The sequence below is a fragment of the Cydia splendana genome, chromosome 15 (assembly GCF_910591565.1).
Source record: "Cydia splendana chromosome 15, ilCydSple1.2, whole genome shotgun sequence".
NCBI classification, from domain to species: Eukaryota; Metazoa; Arthropoda; class Insecta; order Lepidoptera; family Tortricidae; genus Cydia; species Cydia splendana.
In genome coordinates, this window is record NC_085974.1 from 16,191,458 (window position 1) to 16,210,872 (window position 19,415).

Below are 19,415 nucleotides of genomic sequence, written 5' to 3' on the forward strand. Positions count from 1 at the left end.
TAGAAAACCGATAACACGCGGAACTGTCAATAGAGGACATCCCTACCTCAAAATTAATGGCGGTTAACGACAAGACAACAACTGACATATTTTCTTTCATTCAGTCAACAAACGACGCTATTTTGATTTCATTCGCATATCCAATCGTGTATTTAGTAAGAAAAAATGCTGTGAATTTTATAATTTAGTGCTAATATATAACTTAATTTCTGTTATTGTGTTACTGTTGTAATCTAACCATAAAATGACTGGGAGAGCTAAAAAGGCCGCAGCGCCGAAGAAAAAGGCCAATGGATATAAAATGCCAGCTCCTATTGCTACTGGCGAAATAATACATGATACTACCATGAAGAAGAAATGGCGCATTGGACCTTCCATAGGAGTTGGGGGCTTCGGAGAAATTTATTCTGCATGTGATCATGATAGTACGCCGAAAGGTTCCAACTATCCTTTTGTCGTCAAAATTGTAAGTAGAATGATTTTCGGACTCTATTTAAATATTCTTTGGGTTTACTCGTGATTTATCTACATTATAGTTAATTTCTGCAGTGTCAAGTTGAAGGATTAACTTAGAATTTCATCACTACACCTTATAAAATAAAGTCCCCCGCCACGTCTGTCTGTTTGTATGTTCGCGATAAACTCAAAACTACTGTACAGATTTTCATGTGGTTTTCACCTATCAATAGTGTGATTCTTGAGGAAGGTTAGGGGGGGTATAATTTGTTAACCCGTGCGAAGCCGGGGCGGGTATAAGATAATTTTTACCATGATTGGTGCTAATTATGGTGTCATGTACTATTCAAAATACAAACATATTGTTATGTTTGAAGTGAACTGTAGGAGTTTACAAGTTTAGTGTGAGATGCTTTATAAATTAAATATAATTATTGATGAGCATTAAGAACTGGAAATATGTCTCTTTAACTTAGAAAAAATGTAGATACATGTCTCTTGGAGCACTGATATTAGGCATTAATTCTTAAACACAGCTGCTTAAAAAAGCAGAAAATATTTCCAAAGACGAGTTAGGCTGTGTCACAATCTAAATAGTATTTTATCCAATTGGGTAAAGCAGTGTTTTTCAAACTGTGGGTTGCAACCCCCCAAGCCGCCGCCAGCCTTAGAACAATAGATAATACTAAGGAAGCTGCGTCATGAAAAAGTTTGAAAAACACGGGTAAATTATTTTGTCAGCATTCAAATATTTAGCCAATTTGTACGATTTCTTATTTTTTAACCAGGAACCTCATGAAAATGGACCATTGTTTGTGGAGAAACATTTCTACATCAGAAATGCCAAAATGGATGACAGTAAGTTGAAATGTATTGTTTAATAATGTAAAATAAAATAAACATAATGTCAAAATTTTCCCAGCAGCAGATTTGCTGTCATGTCCTCTCTAGGCCCCGGCTCTGTAGTAAGTACCAATGCCCACACTGTTAACTGTACATCGGTGGACCTTATGCCTTTTGTAATAAGGTCCACCAATGTACAGTTAGGAGTGTTGCTGTTTGTACTAGCCGCCCTTTCTCTGGGCCTTAGGGCAAATCCGCCACTGAATTTCTCCATGTTAAAGGTAGAGAAAAGGAATGGGTCTGTAATCTTTTGGTAATGGGACAAGCTCCACTAAATAATTAAATTATTTCAGTAACCTCATTCATGAAAAGCAAGAAGCTCTCAAGCCTCGGGATGCCGTCTTATTACGGCAATGGTTCACATGACTACAAGGGGGAGAAATACCGTTATTTGGTGCTAGAGCGATATGGCAAAGACCTGTGGAGTCTGTTCACTGACAGCGGGAGGTCTTTCCCAGCACCAACTGTGTTTCAAATTGGTTTGCAGATGGTAAGTTTGTAGGGCAAACATTTTTACATCCCAGGTACTAAAGTGACTGTTTAATTGTATTAAAATTTTGTTATTGTACCTATAGAATATTTCCATATAAAATTAAGACTAGTGATATAGTATAAGCACTAAGCACAGAATAAATAATAGTACTAGATACTAGTTATCTAAAACATTATCTTTGTACGAATAGTCGAACCCCAGAAATTGCTCTGAATAGACAAGAACAAATGCATCAAAGCTTTTAGTTTAACTATTTCTTTGATTAAAACTTATTAATTTCACAGTTGGACGTATTAGAGTACATCCACAGCCGCGGCTACGTCCACGCCGACATCAAAGGCGCCAACATCCTGCTGGGGCTAAAGAAAGGCACGGAAAACCAGACATACTTAGTAGACTTTGGCTTGGCCACCAGAGTTAATGATAAAGAATTCAAACCTGACCCGAAGTGTGCGCATAATGGGACTATAGAGTATACTAGCAGGGATGCGCATTTGGGAGGTAAGAAACTGTCAATTATTAAACTAAAAGCCTGCTAAAGCGTTTTAGATTTTGACTATGCTAAGTTTTATGGTACTTAAATTAAGATATGATTATTAATTGTCACTGGCAAGGCAAGAGTCCCAGCTCGATACAAACTTAGCTTAAGACTCTAGGGGCATTTTAGTTTGAAGATGTTGGTAGTGCCAACAACACCAAGATAAGTTTTGGCGGCACTGTTTTCAAGTGTTTTTTGTACTAAGCGTCTCCTAACCATGAATCCGGGATACCAGCCCACTACTCAACTGAGTCCATGTGACTTTCCCGCGCAGGGAATACTTTCACCATATCCTTCATTACTTTAGAACATTTACCATAGTATTATATTTCTTCTTCATCATCATAAGGCCATGTACATCTTTACAGATGATCTAAGCAACATCTATGATATATTTCTTAACCGCCTAACAAGTAGCTTTTGTTATTAACTTAGCAATTTTTTTTTCAGTGGCCACAATGCGCGGCGACCTTGAGATCCTCGGCTACAACATGCTGCAGTGGCTGGTCGGAACCCTGCCCTGGGAGAAGTCGCTCAAACAGCCCAAGGCCGTTCAGGAGATGAAGGAGGCCTTCATGAAGAGTGTGAAGACCAGTATCGCTAAGATGAGCGGCAATGTACCTGGTAAGATGCTACATATTTGATATTGAAAAAACGAATGGGTCCCATAGCGTCCCAGAGTATCTATGAATCTACAGTGTGAAAAAAAAAATGGACCCTGGATGGAAAGTGCCTTAAAACCTTAAGTTAGCTCATTTTACTTAAAGGAAACATTCTTTTATTTTAAAAAAGAATCAATTCCAGTTTTGTATCTTTTTAAAAATAAAAGAATGTTTCCTTTAAGCAAAGAGAATAGATAGTATAGAGGGGTCCTGTCATTGTCAATTTTGTAGTCACGGTACATTTACTGCCATCTATCGACACACGATTAAAACTTAAAATAAAATTGAAAATGTATAAAATAATCAAAATATGTTTACGGATAAATGATTCTTATTTTTTATTGTTCCATACTGACCCATGTTCTTTCACTGATATGTGTTAAAATTGTTAAATACCAAACGGTGTCGTTAACGCCATCTAGCCGAGAATAGGCCAAAGGTAATGGCGCCATCTATTCGAGAATGACTTTTCCTTGGCCGTCCGAGGCACGTTTTTTTCTTAGACTTTATTTATCTTATACGGAGTTATATATATCTCTGCTTTAAGTAAAATTAGCTAACTTAAGGTTTTAAGGCACTTTCCATCCAGGGCCCATTTTTTTTCCACCCTGTATACTTACACAATTGTTGTTCTGTGTATGTGGTGTGGCCTCTCTCCGATTCAATACCTATATCAAACGGAGGTCCCTGTCTTCGAGTCTATCACTACTCTAACTATATACTATTAGGCGTTTTATCAACCCTTCATAGTGACATCAACACAACTTATATTTTAATTTATGTATCTATTTCAGATGCCCTAATAAAATTCTTTGAATACATAAACACGTTGAAACCCAAAGAAGTGCCGGACTACGCGAAATGCCGCCAAATCTTCGAAACCTACCTCAAAAGCCAGGGCGTTACCAGAAACAGCAAACTCGTCTTCACGCCCACCAAGAAAGCCAAAACTTCTACTAAAACCATCACCGTTGATGAAAGTGATGAGGAACCTTTGAAAAAATCGCCAAAGAAGAAAACAGAAGCTAAAGTGGTTAAAAGAAGGAATCCCAAACCTAAGGAACTTAGCCCTGAAGAAAACGGAGAAAACGAGGAACCTAAGGAATCGGAAAAGAAGAAGAAAGCTAAGAGAAAGTCATCAGAACCCTCAGTTCTCGTCAAAGTTAAAAAACCTAAATTAGCTCCTAAGGCCACACCGCCTGTTAAGAAAAATCACACTAATATAGCGACGCAAACGTCTTTAGAGAAACGACGTAGTCCCCGTATGGTTTCCTTCGATAGTCCTATAAGTTTAATAATAGGAGAGAAGATACCGTTAAAGAGATCTAAAGAGAATCAGTCTAAGAATACTAGCGCTGACATGTTCGAGGATTCTTTTGAGGAGAAAAAACCTAAGAGGAAAGAGAAAATACTTCTGTCTGATGAGGAGTATACGGAAAAGAGGGTGGTAAAGAAGAAAGTGACTACAGTGAAGCCTAAAGGGAGGTCGTGGAAAGATGCCCCGACTGTTATGAACGGTCGGTCGCCACCCAAGTAGTACAATAGTCGACAAACTGAATGAATTAAGCTGTGGGCTATTCGACTTTTTACAATATTTATCATTGGAGTCTGAAATTGTCCTGTCGAGAACCCTTGTAACGGATCAAATCATGTGACCTTAATTACGTGAGTGACCCTTTTATATATAATACATTTTATAATCAACGAATGAATACAGCAGACTGTGTGACGACCAAAAAGTGAGTCCGTTCCGTAAGAGAAGGCAAAATTTTCATCACAGTTGTTTTTGATATTATTATTTAATTACTTTTTGGCCATTTTTTAGCTAAACAACAGTCTTTCAGTTTGTCAATACTTTTTACTATCAGAAGCTCACAAATACTAATCATATCGAGATTTAATTACATAGTCTAATATATAACAAATCATATTACCACCGCTTGTACTTATAATAATTCCCTCTAATCTAAGTCTACAAAATTTGATTTTACAAAAACCAAGACATTCAAGTCCGTAAAAGCATTTAAAATCGTACGATGTACTTTTAGTATGAGAAGGTACAGTCGCCATTAGATATATCGGAGCGGCCAAAGTGCTCAAAACGTGTATATTCAAAAACTGCAGTCATCTGTATACCTACCATTGAACTTTAAGCTAATTTATCGAATGTTCGAGTTAGACCAAGATATCGCTGCTATACTTGGGTCAATTTCAACAGTACTAGTTTTTTGTGTCATTCCGGTGTAATTCTTTATTTACGTTTCTTCGATGTTTCTTTTAATATCAATCGACACCTCAGACTGTTCTTTGATAAGCCTCTTACAGAGCACTTGATATCTTAAGCCTTTTGAGAATTATCGGAGATTAAAAAAATTTACTCGCACCTGAATGATAAGTATGCAAAGGAATGATATAACACTCCACCTGAATGTCATTTTTCCCAACGGAATGAAAAAAATAAACACAGGAATGATATCTATACACTAAAATGAGAAAAATGCTAAGAACTGCCTAAATCAGCCAAGTTCAATAATTAACCGAAAATTTATTTCGAATGCCCATGTTCAATCTAGCATATCGAGTATTTCTTTAAAAAGTGCCACTTTTACTAAATTATGGGCACAATTTATGGTACTTCTACTCGAGATAACAAGCTCTTTCAATTTAAAAACGAAAAAATTGTCCCACAAATTTAATAGATACAATTTTAGAATTTCCATTTGAGTTACCGCAATACAAAGCCTATAGAAATAAGCAATACAGTAGAAAAGAACTAAGGACATTTTTTGTTGCAAATTAAAAAAAGCTCGTTATTTCGATTTGAAATACATAACATAATAATTATGTGCCCAAAATTTATATTTCATAAAAGTGGAATTTTATTAAGAATATTAATACAAAGCCTCTGCAACAAACGCCAAGCTGAGCCTGAGCTACTCAAAGCCTGACGGACGCTAGTAATTTAAAGAGTTACCCTTAAATACTAAGCTAGAGTTGGTAGTCTAGCTTGGTATTTAAGGGTAACTCTTTAAATCACTAGCGTCCGCCCGTTGACCATCTACACGTTATCAGGAAGCGTCACCTCCACACCCTCTAAGCATGTATTTGTAATAAAAGAATCGGAACAGAATGAAAGGAAAAAAAGGGCAGGAATAAGCTTCATTAATAAACATTAAGAGGCAAAATAATCAAATAGGGCTTCTTCTCATTAAGCGTTTTTCAAAAGTCGATGTCTTCTTGGCTTCTTCAACCATATGGCTGTACGATGCAACGTCGACGCAATGGCGACGCAACGCTTTTTAAAGTAAGTTGAAGACCCCGAAAAGACGTCGACAATCGATCTCGAAAAACGCTTAATATGAGAGAGCCCATAGAGCCGTGACAAAAGCGAGTTGAGATAAAAAAAGGAAATTTAGTTAAAAATAAAAGAAAGAAATGATTAATTAACATTTTATAATCATTAATTTCTACCAACACAATATTTTTATTATGTTCGTATCACAACAATCTTAAACATAATCAGTCAATAGACAATAATATATATTTTGCAGTCTGTAAATCAGGCATAATCGTATATCGTTTAATTATTTGACGTCACTGAACATACTGATACCGTATGGCAATGTACTTGTGCTATGCTTTTGCCCAAGTGTCGACATTTTTAAGGAGATATTTTTTTCAAGGAGGTGATTATGTCGGTCATACGTAACAACTTTTAATATGGGACCAAGTCCGAAATCGTAATAAAAGTTGTAACGGGTGACCTACATAATCACCTCCTTAAATACTGCCAATTAATCAATTTACATCCTGTATATTTTTAACTTATAAAAAATATAACTCAACAGTCATTTATAATTTTTATAATTATTACCCAATTTAAGAACAGCATGTATGTCCGTAACAACAAAATCAACAACGCGTACAAATAAAAAATATATCAAACAACTACTAAAGTACTAACTAGTACTACTAGTTATCACTTATTTATATTGTAGTATTTGAGATCAACAATTAGTTTTTATATAGTTATCTACTTATAAATATTTCGTATACCTATTCCCAGCTGGACAATAGACACTGTAGATGTGAAGTACAAGAATACTTTTAACAAAACAGTTGATATTATTCATATTTAAAGAGTTTTATATTTTGATCCACTTATAATTTAGACACATTAATAATCAACATTATATATGGATTACATATTTCAAAATCAATGGAAATATTATTAAAAAAGACTCTCAAACATGCAACCAGATATTAAAATGTGCAAATGTGTAATTTAACCTTATAAAGCTGCTGCATTACACGGAAGAGAAAACTAGAAAATTTGTAGTTAATGAATAGTAAACGAAGCTATATTTTTACCATAAATATCTTTAGCATCCTTAAACTAGGAACAAATTACTTTGGGATCAATATCATTAGTATCACATTATCAACATCTAGCATACTAACATGGCCATGATTGACTTAAATACAAATTTAAATTAACAACAAATTGCTTTTACGCAACTTATACTACTATCACATTAATTGTCACCACCTGTTAATCATTATCTTCGCCTATACTCGAAATACTACATCAAATATTTCTAAAATATGTCTGAGTAAGAAGAATCTGCGTCACTTTCAAATACATTAGATTTTTCCTGATTGACACGTCTTACTGCTGACAAATTTTCCATGTTCCTGGCTTCTTCCTGTTCAGAAAACAGTTTGCTGTCAAACTCGGCTTCAAAAAATGAACTCGATGGTATTACTTCTTCTAAAACCTGATTCTCATAATGTGTTAGCAATGACCTACTGATTATAGAGCCAGTTGACTCTTTTTCACTATCCTTACTAATCCGAGATAAACTTGATACTGATGGACCTTTACCTGGTTTTACTAAAGACGTAGGTATTTTGGACGTTGAGGGACCACAATTTAGTTTTGGTACATGTTTGGCCTTGAGGAAACTTTTTGGCGATGAGCTTAATGATTGGTCCTTTAAAATCCTCGGGGTACCAACAGGTTTTGATGGTGAAACCTTCGATTCTGATGTCTTTGACTTTTTAGCTACAAGTTTATTGTTTATTGTCATTTATTGCATACATGTACATTGATGCATAGAAATACATGATGTTAAATACAATGTTAGGAAGCGTACATGTTACCCTGTGAGGGTGTCACAATATGATTGTAGCTGTCTTACATTTACTTAAACACTTAATTTTTACTTAATTCTCTAATATCTTAATTTAATTACATTTATAATAATTTATTCGAATAAAATACATTTATGTCCTTACATCGATAAAAGTAGGTTAGATTAGTTGATTAATTAAGGTTATCATCATTTAGGAAATCGTCGATACTATAATAACATTTCTCGGTAAGTAAGTTAATGAGTTTTCTTTTAAATATTTTGTCTTTCGTCTCAGTGGATATATTATGAGGAAGCTTGTTGAATATTTTGATTGATCTTACGTGGGGGCTATTTTTATATATTGCTAGATTACATGTCGGAGTAGCTAATAAATTGTTACATCTCGTGGTACCTGCTACTAAGTCTTTACGCATTTGGTATAGGTGTATGTGTTTTCGTACAAAGTTTGCTGTTTCTAGAATGTATATACAAGGTAGGGTCAGTAATTTATATTTCAAAAAGAACGGGCGGCAGCTTTCCGGCACTCGTATGTTAGCAAGAATACGGACACAATGTTTTTGCATGACAAAGAGATCCTGAGCATCTGTGCTGGATCCCCACAGAATCACTCCATAGCGCAGCCACGAATAGGCATAGGCATAGTATACCGAAAGGGCACAATGTAGATCTGTATTTCGTTTGATTGCGCAAAGAGCATATACGAAACTTGAGAGTTTTGCTTTGATTTTTTTATGTGTTCTTTCCAGTCTATATGCGAGTCAATTGTTAAACCTAGGAGTGTGAAATTAGTGACTTACTCGATTGATTGGTTATTAATGTTTAGAGAGATGTTTAGCGGTTTCTTTTGGAATGGCTTGAACTGGATGGTTTTAGTTTTTTTATAATTTATTTCGAGGTTGTGATCGTTCAACCAATCCGAAACAGTTACTAAAATATCTTTTAGGCGTGTGTTACATTCAGTATCATTTGAGCAATCAAAAAGTAATGAAATGTCGTCCGCGAATAATATGCAACTGTTACTAAGAACTTTTGGTAAGTCATTAATATACGCAATGAAAAGGACACAGGCCAAGATGCTACCTTGGGGGATGGAACAGGTGATAAGTCGTGTTTGCGATTTTATCTCCTCTACTTACCCCGTTTCATGGTTGCAATATTCAATTTGCACGTATTGTTTGCGATTTTTTAAATAGGATTCAAACCATTTGTGAACCGTTCCACGTATACCCATCCCGTATAGTTTCGACAGGAGTATATTATGGGATACTCTATCGTACGCCTTAGTCATATCCAGCAATAAGCCGACGCCATATTTTTTTTTATTTATAAAATTTAGTATTTCTTGCATATATTTATATACTGCTAGCGTAGTTGAGTGGTGCTTTCGAAAAGTTTACCTTTACCGTGTTGCATGACTTTAGTTTTAGATAATGTTGTCATTCGCTCAGAGGTAGGTATTGTTTCTTTAACGGTGACCTCCGACATGTCATGTACGTTTATGTGTTTTTGGGGTAGTATTAGAATATCGGACATTTTAACGGGCGTCAGTTTCGACAAACTCTCACTTGGTTTGACGTTCTTAGTCTTACTGGATTTTTTTGAAGACTGCATATTTATAGCCGGTACAATTCTGTTTTGCTTATTTTTGGTCACTGCATTATTTGGTTGAGGCTCATTACCACGGTTTGGAGCCGAGTCATGAAAACCCAAATGTTTACCGTGAGGGCATCTGATTGCATTATTTTGGCACTCTGGTTCAGTGCATGAAAGGCATCGAAGTGCCAAGCGACTTTCTGTTTCTTTCATCCATACGACTTGATGTACCTGCATAGTTCCGGGAAAAGTCTTTAAGTTCTTAGGTAACAGCCAATCTTTTTCTGTTACTTCGTAGTCTTGGACTATTTTGATTTTCACTCGTTGAACCCTAGACTGCAAAATTTGGACCAAAGCATCGATATCAGGGATGTCATTTCCAAAGGAGACCATTTTATCGGCAGCCGTCTTTAACACATTCAATACCACTAAGTGCTACGGGTTACGCTCGTAGCGCGTAGCCACGGTTTCGTCGTATGTAGCGCGTAGTCGCTACGAACAGTGTACCCGACAGTCGGGTTCTTGGTGTTGAATGTGTTAAAATACCACCAATCCCGTCCGCAGCACCTTTTCCGTGTCCGCATTCGCAATAGTTCCAAATTATGTTTGTCAACTGTGGACAACAGGAAGCCAATTGCGATATAATGTACAACATTTTTTTATTGCGGTACTGACTGGATGGGGAGTCAGAAATGATGTGTAGAATGTAGATTACAAACCAGGGGGGCTCTTTTCTCAATTTCTTCCAAAATAGGTACAATGTGCGCCCATACTGCGGCAGCATCGTGTCGTAAAGAAGTACTTATTGTGCAAAAAGACTGAGTCTCTTTTGTAACTTCGTCTAATTTGAAATAAAGGACTGCCGTATGCAAGGTAATTTGTTTTCTACTTCCGCCAAAATGCACTGATTGCACTTCAGTGCCGTACTTTGTTTCGTAGTTTTCACAGACATAGTACTCTTTATTTTCTTCATAGCTTGTGTCTGATTCATAATATTGCCACAATGTTTCATAAATGGTGTCAAAGTTTTTTCAAAGGTCTTGATAAGGTCTAGTGGTTTAATGTATTTTCTTACCTTTTCAGTCCTGGTAGTCGTTTTTTCGATACCATTTTTGATATATTGGGATTTATTTTTTTCCCAGGCATAATGGGCTACTTCGGTTGCATTACTAAATTCCTGGTAATGTATACTTTTATTTTTACAATTATTACACTGTCTCATGAGACAGGCAACATTTTCTTTCTTGCAGCACAAAGAGTCCAGCATTGTAAATATGGTATTCTCCTTAATGATTTTGTTGGTTTTCAAAGTATCGATCAATAGCTTCATATTGTCGTGTTTTTTGCATAGGCAAGTGTTTCGTTTATTCACATCCGGCTGTATTACCCAAAAAGGTTTCATTCGCGCAAATGTTACGTAGCTAATCGGTGGAAAGCCTGCTCGTATATATTTTAAATGTAAGTCTTTTACAGTGGCATTCAGTAATCTTTTTTGTTTTTTTACCCCTGCTTTGGTCACAGTATCCTTTTTTCCTGGGCAGATAGTTGAGTTTTCATCATCTTCATAAAATTTCAGAACTATGGATCGAATTCTTTTATGCTTGTGATCTGTATTACTCTTAATAGGTGAGCACGAATCATTTTGAACAAGGGGCATAGTTTTTAGAGATTGTTTTACTAATTGGCTTAGTCTTTTATACCTTTTTTTATACATTTCATTCTCTTTAGCAATTTTGGCCACCTTCTTCCTCAAATCAGTAACTTGCTTTGACTTCAATCTTTGATATTTTCTTAATTTAGCCTGGAAATCTCGTTTTAATTCTGAAGACGCTGTTGAGGCAGGACTGCTTGGACAAGATTCAACTGAATGTATACTACTTATACTTGGCGTGCCACAAGGTGATCTTGGTGCGCAGTGCTGCAAACTGCTTGATCGCGGAAAAAACGGCGGAATTTCAGACTCCACATCGGCGACAGAAACATTTAACCGCATTGATCGTAGAACCCGATCACTTGACATTGATGTATTGATTTGCAATGCTTGTTGATCAACTTCGCGGTTGAAATGTCTTGTCTCTCCTCTTAGCTGTTGCGTTTCACCATTATCAGAGTTTTCCTTTTCAATTAAATTTTGTGGAGCTAATAGAACGTTATCGTTTGAGGGATTAATACATTTTGCAGCGGCCTTTGCTTTTTTTCTCCTATAATAAGCTTTAGCACTAATTCTGTTTTTGTTTCGTAAAATTTGAAGACTGCTGGGGTCCAGTTTACTTCTTGGAAGCAACCCTTCTCTTTTTCTTCTTGCATATCTCTCCCTTTCTTTCTGCCGGTATCGTTCACGTAATATAGGATCATTTCTTATCTTTTCTTTACGTCTCCTTTCATACTCATTCTTTTTTATTCTTTGCTCTTCATTCGTGGTTTTTTTTATTCGTGGCATTCTAAAAGCAAATAAATCTCACATCAAAGTTGGTCGAAATGGCGAAATTTCAACTACGGACTCTTAAAAACATTCTAATAAATAAATGAAGTAACATTTGAAAAAAAAGAATGGTACTATAAACATCACTGAAGTGTTTTTCGAAAAATAGTTTTGATTAATAATTACCTACTTGGAGTAATTTTGTCAAAATTTGCCAAAGACAGGTGTTTACCAGTTTACCGAGAAACACCCAATTGATGTTAATGCCTATTTTGTAACCACAAATTCAGGGGTCTAGCTTTACCCATCATAAAACGACATGAGGTTTAATGGCTTGTAGAAAAAGATGGTACAGCCGGAATCTTATTTTGTCGGACTTGGCGGGGGCATGGCAGTGCCCCCAAATAATACTTAAACACAAAAGTGAAGCTACTTTTGATATCATTCCGGTGTTATTTTCATTCTGGTGGGTATTAAAGCCATTTTACTACACCGAAATCACCGGAATGAAATTGGTGGAATGATAAACCGAGGTGAAATAAAATTATAAAAAAATAACTAAATCCCACATTCTTTAACTATCGCGACATTTAAACTCACAAGTACAAAATACACGATCTGTAAATATTGGGTCCTTACCTATGAAATTGGCGTTTTTGTTCATAGATATAAGTCTGATCCTAGTTTTTTTTTTTTTTACAAAAGTACATACACAATTACAATAAAACTACAATATGATTTCGCCAAACTGCTTGACAGCAATTAATTGTTATTTTTTATTGTTAAGTGTTCAGAATTAAGCCTTGAAAATAGGTCTTTTCATGTGCTGTCGGTTCGAGTATTAAAATTACTTATATTTTTCTAATGGTACCAATTTTCAAGAAATGGAGATATTGAAAACATACCTTAAAGGTGTCAAAAATTACTGGAAAAATTTTGTTTGGTTTGAATTAGCCATCAAAAAAATATCCGCAAAATTAATTGTATGGAAATTCGTGTTTCGTTGAAATTCTCCGAACAAAACGCCAATTTCATAGGTAATGACCTAATATTTGAAAAATAACAAATATGAAACAAAAAACATATAGCAAACTCCGGAATGATATTTTTTTTGTCCCCGTAACATCGAAATGACATGACTCACGTGTGTAGCGGATCTATTCGGCATCACGTCGACGTCTTCTTGCGGTGAGAGCCGCGGCACAACTGACTCTCAAAGTGCGCAGGAGGCGGGAGGGCGTACGAAGTCAAACTTAGCCAATAAACGTCGATGAAATTTGTCCGCGGTAATAAAGATTATTTTGCCGGACAAATTTCTTTACGCATAATAAGGGGGTTTATTAAAGAGTTCGTAAGCAAGTAATATTTTAAAGGGTTCTTTATTGATGTGGTATTATAATGAACTAAAAACTAATTTGATATCTTGTATAGTTTTAGAGTTATGCGGCATTAAACAAGAATAACTGGGTTCCGGACAACCCACCTGAATGAAAAATTGGGCTTTTTTTTTTTTCAATGATTAAATTATTTAATATTTTAATATTAGTTATTGCCCGAGGTCGATAGCTAAGAGATGTTTCCAAAAAAATAGTATAAGACTACTTTGATTTTCTGCACCAGCGTTTTCAGTCTTGCCATCAAATTTTATTGCTTGGGATATTCACCCACTTACTTACTCAACCTCGTATCTGCAACACTCATTTGATGACAAAAACACCCGTATTCCGAATGAAAGAAAAGCGACATATCCGTCAAATGATTGTTGCAGATATGAGGTTGAGTAAGTATAGCGACGATATTTCTAACTTAATAAGTTTGACGTATAAAATAACACTTGCACTGCGTGTGCTATCAAAATCGTTGCAGACTTTACTTGGTCTAACTCTATCAACTTAGCTAAATATTAAAGTCTTAGCTTTATCAGAAGTTTTTTTTCTCATATTGCATGTTTAGATATTTGTGAGAACCTTGGCCGCTCTAATGCTACACAGAGTAGATTATTCCTATGTGAAAAGAGAAGTAACATGTCATTTTATGAAATTAGTGCATAATTGTTTTCCATCGTATTTTCTCGGAAACGTTCGTATTTGTTATGCTACTTCAGTCAACCTCAGTACTATTTGTACCGAGACTGACTGAAATAGCAAGACACGTTCGTACGTTTCCGTGAAAAAACGATGAAAACTAATTATGCACTACATCTGTACCTATTATTCCTGTTTACCTTATTCCTTTAACCTTTTGAACGCCACAGACGGCAATTGACGTCAACGCAAAATCGTGACAACGACGCCAAAGACGTCATTTGACGTCCATCGTTTTTTGATGAAAATCTACTGAAAAACACCCCACTTTTAGGTTGGCATTATTTATTCACAAAACTAAATTTTACCCTCGTGGCGTCAGTGACACGGCAAATGGATGCGCCGAAAATGGATTTGGCGTTCAAAAGGTTAAAAACATTAAGTTTAAAATCTAATCTTAAATTAATGATTGTTGTATAATTGTCATGATCAAGTTGTTTTTCTGTTCCTCGAGCAATGGAAATGATTCTTATAATAATTGTTGCATAAATCATTTGTTAGGTTACGTTTCTACGATTCATTGTTGAATGAAATTGAATGTTAGTTTGTATTCTTGACAGTTTCAATCTTTTTTTGCACTTTTATGTGTTGTTGGCAAAAAAAGTTAAACTGTGTGTGTGTATGTATACGATTGAGACTGGTTCAAATGTTGTATCTCTAGTATACTTGGTATGTAGGGTATGTGTAAAATAAACAGTATTTCATAATATATTGTGTTCTCATTTCGTAAAGGCCATTACAAAGCACACCAGCATTTCTTTAGCAGCATACAGTTCAGCTAAAGAAATCTACAGATGTAGTGCATTATTATTTTCCATCGTATTTTCACGGAAACGTACGAAAGTGTCTTGCTATTTCAGTCAGTCTCGGTACACAAAGTACTGAGATTGACTGAAATAGCATGACAAATACGAACGTTTCCGAGAAAATACGATAGAAAACAATTATGCACTACGTCTGTATCTAAAGGGGGTAAATAATAAAACAAACACGCAAATCCAAAGCTTTTATTTTTATTTACAATATAATATGAAAGTAAACAAAATGTAACGTACCAAAAACGAGACATTCAACAACGATCACCGGCCGCAGCCGGCAGTGGCACGCTCCGTTACATTGACCAATTGCAAAATACGATTTTACATTGTGATATTAAAAATTGGCCACAGAAAACTCACAGAGTATCAGCTGCCATGGCGACCCTGCCAACGTACTAAAGCTGTTACTCTGTCGATTTAATCTTCTGTGACCGTACGATACGAGGCAATCCACAGCATAATCGACCAGCACTTCATAAGGCTGTAAATTGCCTAATAGCATTGCAAGTTACAAAAGCTATAACTACATCTAAAATTTAATCATACATTTGTTTGTGGTGTGGTGATGTTACTATACTAAATCGCTTGTGATATGGTGCCTACGCGATACACCTTTTTACCTACATGGCAGTACAAGAGCGGACAAGCTATTTGTCTAAAAACAGAAAACGGTAGCACCATTTGTAAAAAAATATAATCTTTCAAACTCCAGACGGCTACGCGGCCGTCTGTACACGTAGGTACTATATGTATATCTGTTCTAACATTACATAGTAAAACTTACGATTAACCTTATAAAAACCACTATTACGCCGGTACAGGAACATTTTATGCAAAAAACATTATTTAACTTGCAATGGGACTAGTATAGACTTCATACACTCCTTGTCATGACGTCATTACACGGAGTATGGTAAATGTATATCCACATTATATATACGTGTATAAGGCCGCATTCACACTAGTATTCGATGTCAAAAATACAAGTCTCACCAATGTAAATGAAGCCTAAAGCTCCTTTTAGAATATGCATGTAAAACTCGTTTTTATATTTTGTTTTTCAAAATTTGTAAACCTGTTTTGTGACCTTGCAGTTATTGCGAATTCAATAGACTTTTGTGCTTGTAACGTGTTGTATAAAATTGTGTATATAATCTAATATAATATATATGTATATAGGAGTGTATATGGCATATTTTAAAAGGAGATTCGTTACGTCATCGTTCTGCACAGTTAAGATTATACTAACTCTACCCATCTATCCTTAGACCTAGATTAAAGTCAACACAACTTACACTAAGTGGAATAAAAGTGTATATATAATAATGATAATGTTCTAACCATGGTTCTACGTTGCGAGGTGGCTAGCTATCTGCGTATTGGCTTAAATTATGTTTATAGCCAGGGGACCGTGTCTATTCTTAACTTTCAAAATAATATATCTTCAATTTAACTATAAAACAAGCTTAGTCGCATGAAGTTGAAAATTGACATGCTAAAAAGTTTTGAACAGTATCCTTAATTTTATCGATCTATTCTGACAAATTGTTTTGACAAGCCCCATATTGTATGTATAGAGACGCCTTATTTCAACCCTTTGACGGTTAAATATATGTTAAACGAAACGTTTGATATATTACCGTATTTTTTTTTCGATATAAACTTATGCGTTTTGCAAAAAAGGTTCTTCCATTTCTTGCGAAAAAAAAACCATACTAAGTTTTTTCTTCTAACTGATTATTCAGGTGCCTTTACGGTATCATATACCTATTAACTAACCCTTATTTAGCGCTTAAGGAGGGAGCGTTAAACTAATTTCGACTAAACTGTCACTCGAGGTCTTATCCATTCTAAATAAAGTCATTACATGTAAAATTTGCACACATTACCTATTTTTCACAATTTAACTTTATTAAGCAAAATGAGGGTAGGTTTCAACTTTTAGTTACCACAAACAGACAATAGATGGCGCTGTATTCAAAATACTTTATACTATGACACGGACCCCTCGGCAAGCTATTCGTATACAAAAACAAAAGGCTCATAGATTCGTCTAAATCAAGAATACGATATCCTAATTCAAAAATGGCTACGCCAAATTGTACTACGTTACGCCAGGCAAGCCCGATTGCTGTATTATTGCGCATATTTCAGATTTAATCTCCAATCAATTTAACCTTTGGGTATAATTCTTAAAATTATAGTTGTATTTTGAGTGTATTGATCACATAAAAATTATAACATTTCGATTCTTTATCAAGCTAAAAAGAGGGAATTGAAGAGAGTAACAAGTATAACCAAGAAACAGTAGGAAAAAAACTAAAAAGTTTAAGTCAAGTAAGTAGATAAAACAACACTATATTTTTAACTTGATTTGATACAGAATTATAACCACAAACAGGATTTAATGATTGGAGTAGAGACACACGTTAAAAAAAAAAGAAGGCGTTCGTTGAAAAAAACCCGTTATGTTCCTGGCAGTTTAAAGCTTCAAGTACATGGTATGTGAACCACGATTTAATTGCGCGTTTTAAGCGATAGTAGTACTTATGACAACGCTTTAAGAGCTTTAATTCAGTGGCTCCATTGGTTATAACTGGGTCGAGCATTTAAGAATTTTTGTCGTTCGATTTTGAACTCTATACCATAGACATTAAAGCTGACGTCTAAAGAGGCCTCACGGATATGGCAATACTGTTTGTACTTTGATTTGTGTGTAGGTCAAATATGGACTTTATTCATAAGCAGTTAGGGTTCAAATTGAGTGCTAGCTCGACCCAGACCAGTACAAACCAGTTCAGAATAAATAACGTTAATAACATTAAAAATTTGGTGTTATCTCAGTCAGGCATTGTATACAGGTCCCATTACTTCTTAATTAATAAACGTTTTCTTAAGAGCGCGGCAAAAAGCGTATCGACTCTATCTAAGGATAGTCTGCGTTAAAAAGGAATATCAGTTCTATGTTTATGATCATAAGACTCAATTCGCATGTAACTATCCTCAGACCAACAGGGATTGACGTGAAAAGTTTACGATTCCAAACCTTATTGACATGTTTTAGAGTTCTTTTCCGTTTGTCAGAAACCGTTTTAGCGGCTTACTACATTGGATGTTTATAACATAATTTCATATAATATTAACTTATTAAATGAGGGTATTTTTCAAGTGAAGATGCCATTATTCGACAACAGATGGCGCTGTAATCAATAAATTCAATTTTCGAATATAATCGTTGAATTGAACAAGTTTGTGAACCAGTACGCCGCTAACGGATTTTCAAAAACGGTTTATGTGACATTATAATTAAGGTTGATTTTCGATCGTAAATAAACTAGACACGTTCCCTTACCTATGTTTCAGTTTTGAACACACAAGACTAGTCTGGGGTCGATTGCATAACAAACTACAACTAATATTACAAGCGGAACTCCTTATTTAATAAGTGAAATTAGAAAAGGAGTTCCGCTTGTAATATTAGTTGTAGTTTGTTATGCAATCGGCCCCTGATCGTTGGAATGTGACATCCATTCTGTTTAGTTAATAGAGCATCTGACATTTTGTGGTCTAAAAAAGTTACAATCTGGCCTAAAATTGTTATACTAAAGTAAGGACGATACGCACTAAGAATTTAGTACATTGACCTCCTGTTCCTATAAATATCTAACGCACGCGTGTAGTTATATTGCGGTTCTGCCCATGTGCCGGAGGTCAATGCCACTGTGCGAGCGGGAAACCGATATTATTACGCGCGTGCGGTAAGGATAGGAAATGGCGGGTCAATGTATGAAATTCTTTGTGCTTAGCGTCCATACTTTAATTGAGGTATTTTTATAACATAATTACGGTCAAGTTGATGGTTCTTATAACAGATTGGTAGGACAAATTATAAGTACAAACTTATAATTTGTCCTACTTGTAATTTGGTCTACAAAGACCACATTACAGTGACAAGGATCAGAAGTGTCAATGATACAGATTCTGTGAATGTTCGATTTGTGATTTTGCCGAGGTTTTCTCAAAATAAAAAAAAATCTAAACCAGTATACATATATATTTTCCAGTTGATATAGTAATCGTCTAATCGTCAATAGGGTATGGTAACCACTTAACATCAGCCAAGTTGTATGTTTGATTGCCACTGATGTGATATTTAAAAAACTTGATGATGATGATCTTTAACTAGTAGTTTCATAATATACTTAAACCAAAAAGGTTAAAACTTCTACAGTAATGTCATCTCAATCTGGCAAATAATCACCTGTTCTTGCAAGATTCCAGAGATTTTAG

The 19,415-nt window shown here is 35.3% G+C and overlaps 3 protein-coding genes across 3 annotated transcripts in view; 2 read left to right on the plus strand and 1 right to left on the minus strand.

Moving 5' to 3' along the window:
* Window positions 1–16,149, plus strand: part of LOC134797737 (organic cation transporter protein-like) — a 161,750-nt gene extending 145,601 nt beyond the window's left edge. The window contains exon 9 of the mRNA XM_063770092.1: window positions 16,140–16,149. The gene's annotated coding sequence lies outside the window, so the exon portion shown is untranslated. The remainder of the gene's footprint in view (window positions 1–16,139) is intronic.
* Window positions 1–19,415, minus strand: part of LOC134797338 (insulin receptor substrate 2) — a 394,635-nt gene that overhangs the window by 318,327 nt on the left and 56,893 nt on the right. The gene's annotated exons all lie outside the window — the stretch shown is intronic.
* LOC134797724 (serine/threonine-protein kinase VRK1-like) lies at window positions 78–4,630 on the plus strand. Its single transcript, XM_063770075.1, has 6 exons — window positions 78–466; window positions 1,245–1,314; window positions 1,653–1,849; window positions 2,137–2,353; window positions 2,841–3,014; window positions 3,847–4,630. Exons 1-6 carry the CDS (start codon window positions 245–247, stop codon window positions 4,587–4,589), a joined length of 1,623 nt encoding a protein of 540 aa, XP_063626145.1. The 5' UTR covers window positions 78–244; the 3' UTR covers window positions 4,590–4,630.

Bases quoted from the DNA above. Each gene is read 5' to 3' on its own strand.
- LOC134797724 (XM_063770075.1), top strand. From the start codon at position 245: ATGACTGGGAGAGCTAAAAAGGCCGCAGCGCCGAAGAAAAAGGCCAAT. The intron at 1,850-2,136 runs GTAAGTTTGTAG...TTAATTTCACAG, and splicing joins TTCAAATTGGTTTGCAGATG to TTGGACGTATTAGAGTACAT. The intron at 3,015-3,846 runs GTAAGATGCTAC...TATCTATTTCAG, and splicing joins GATGAGCGGCAATGTACCTG to ATGCCCTAATAAAATTCTTT.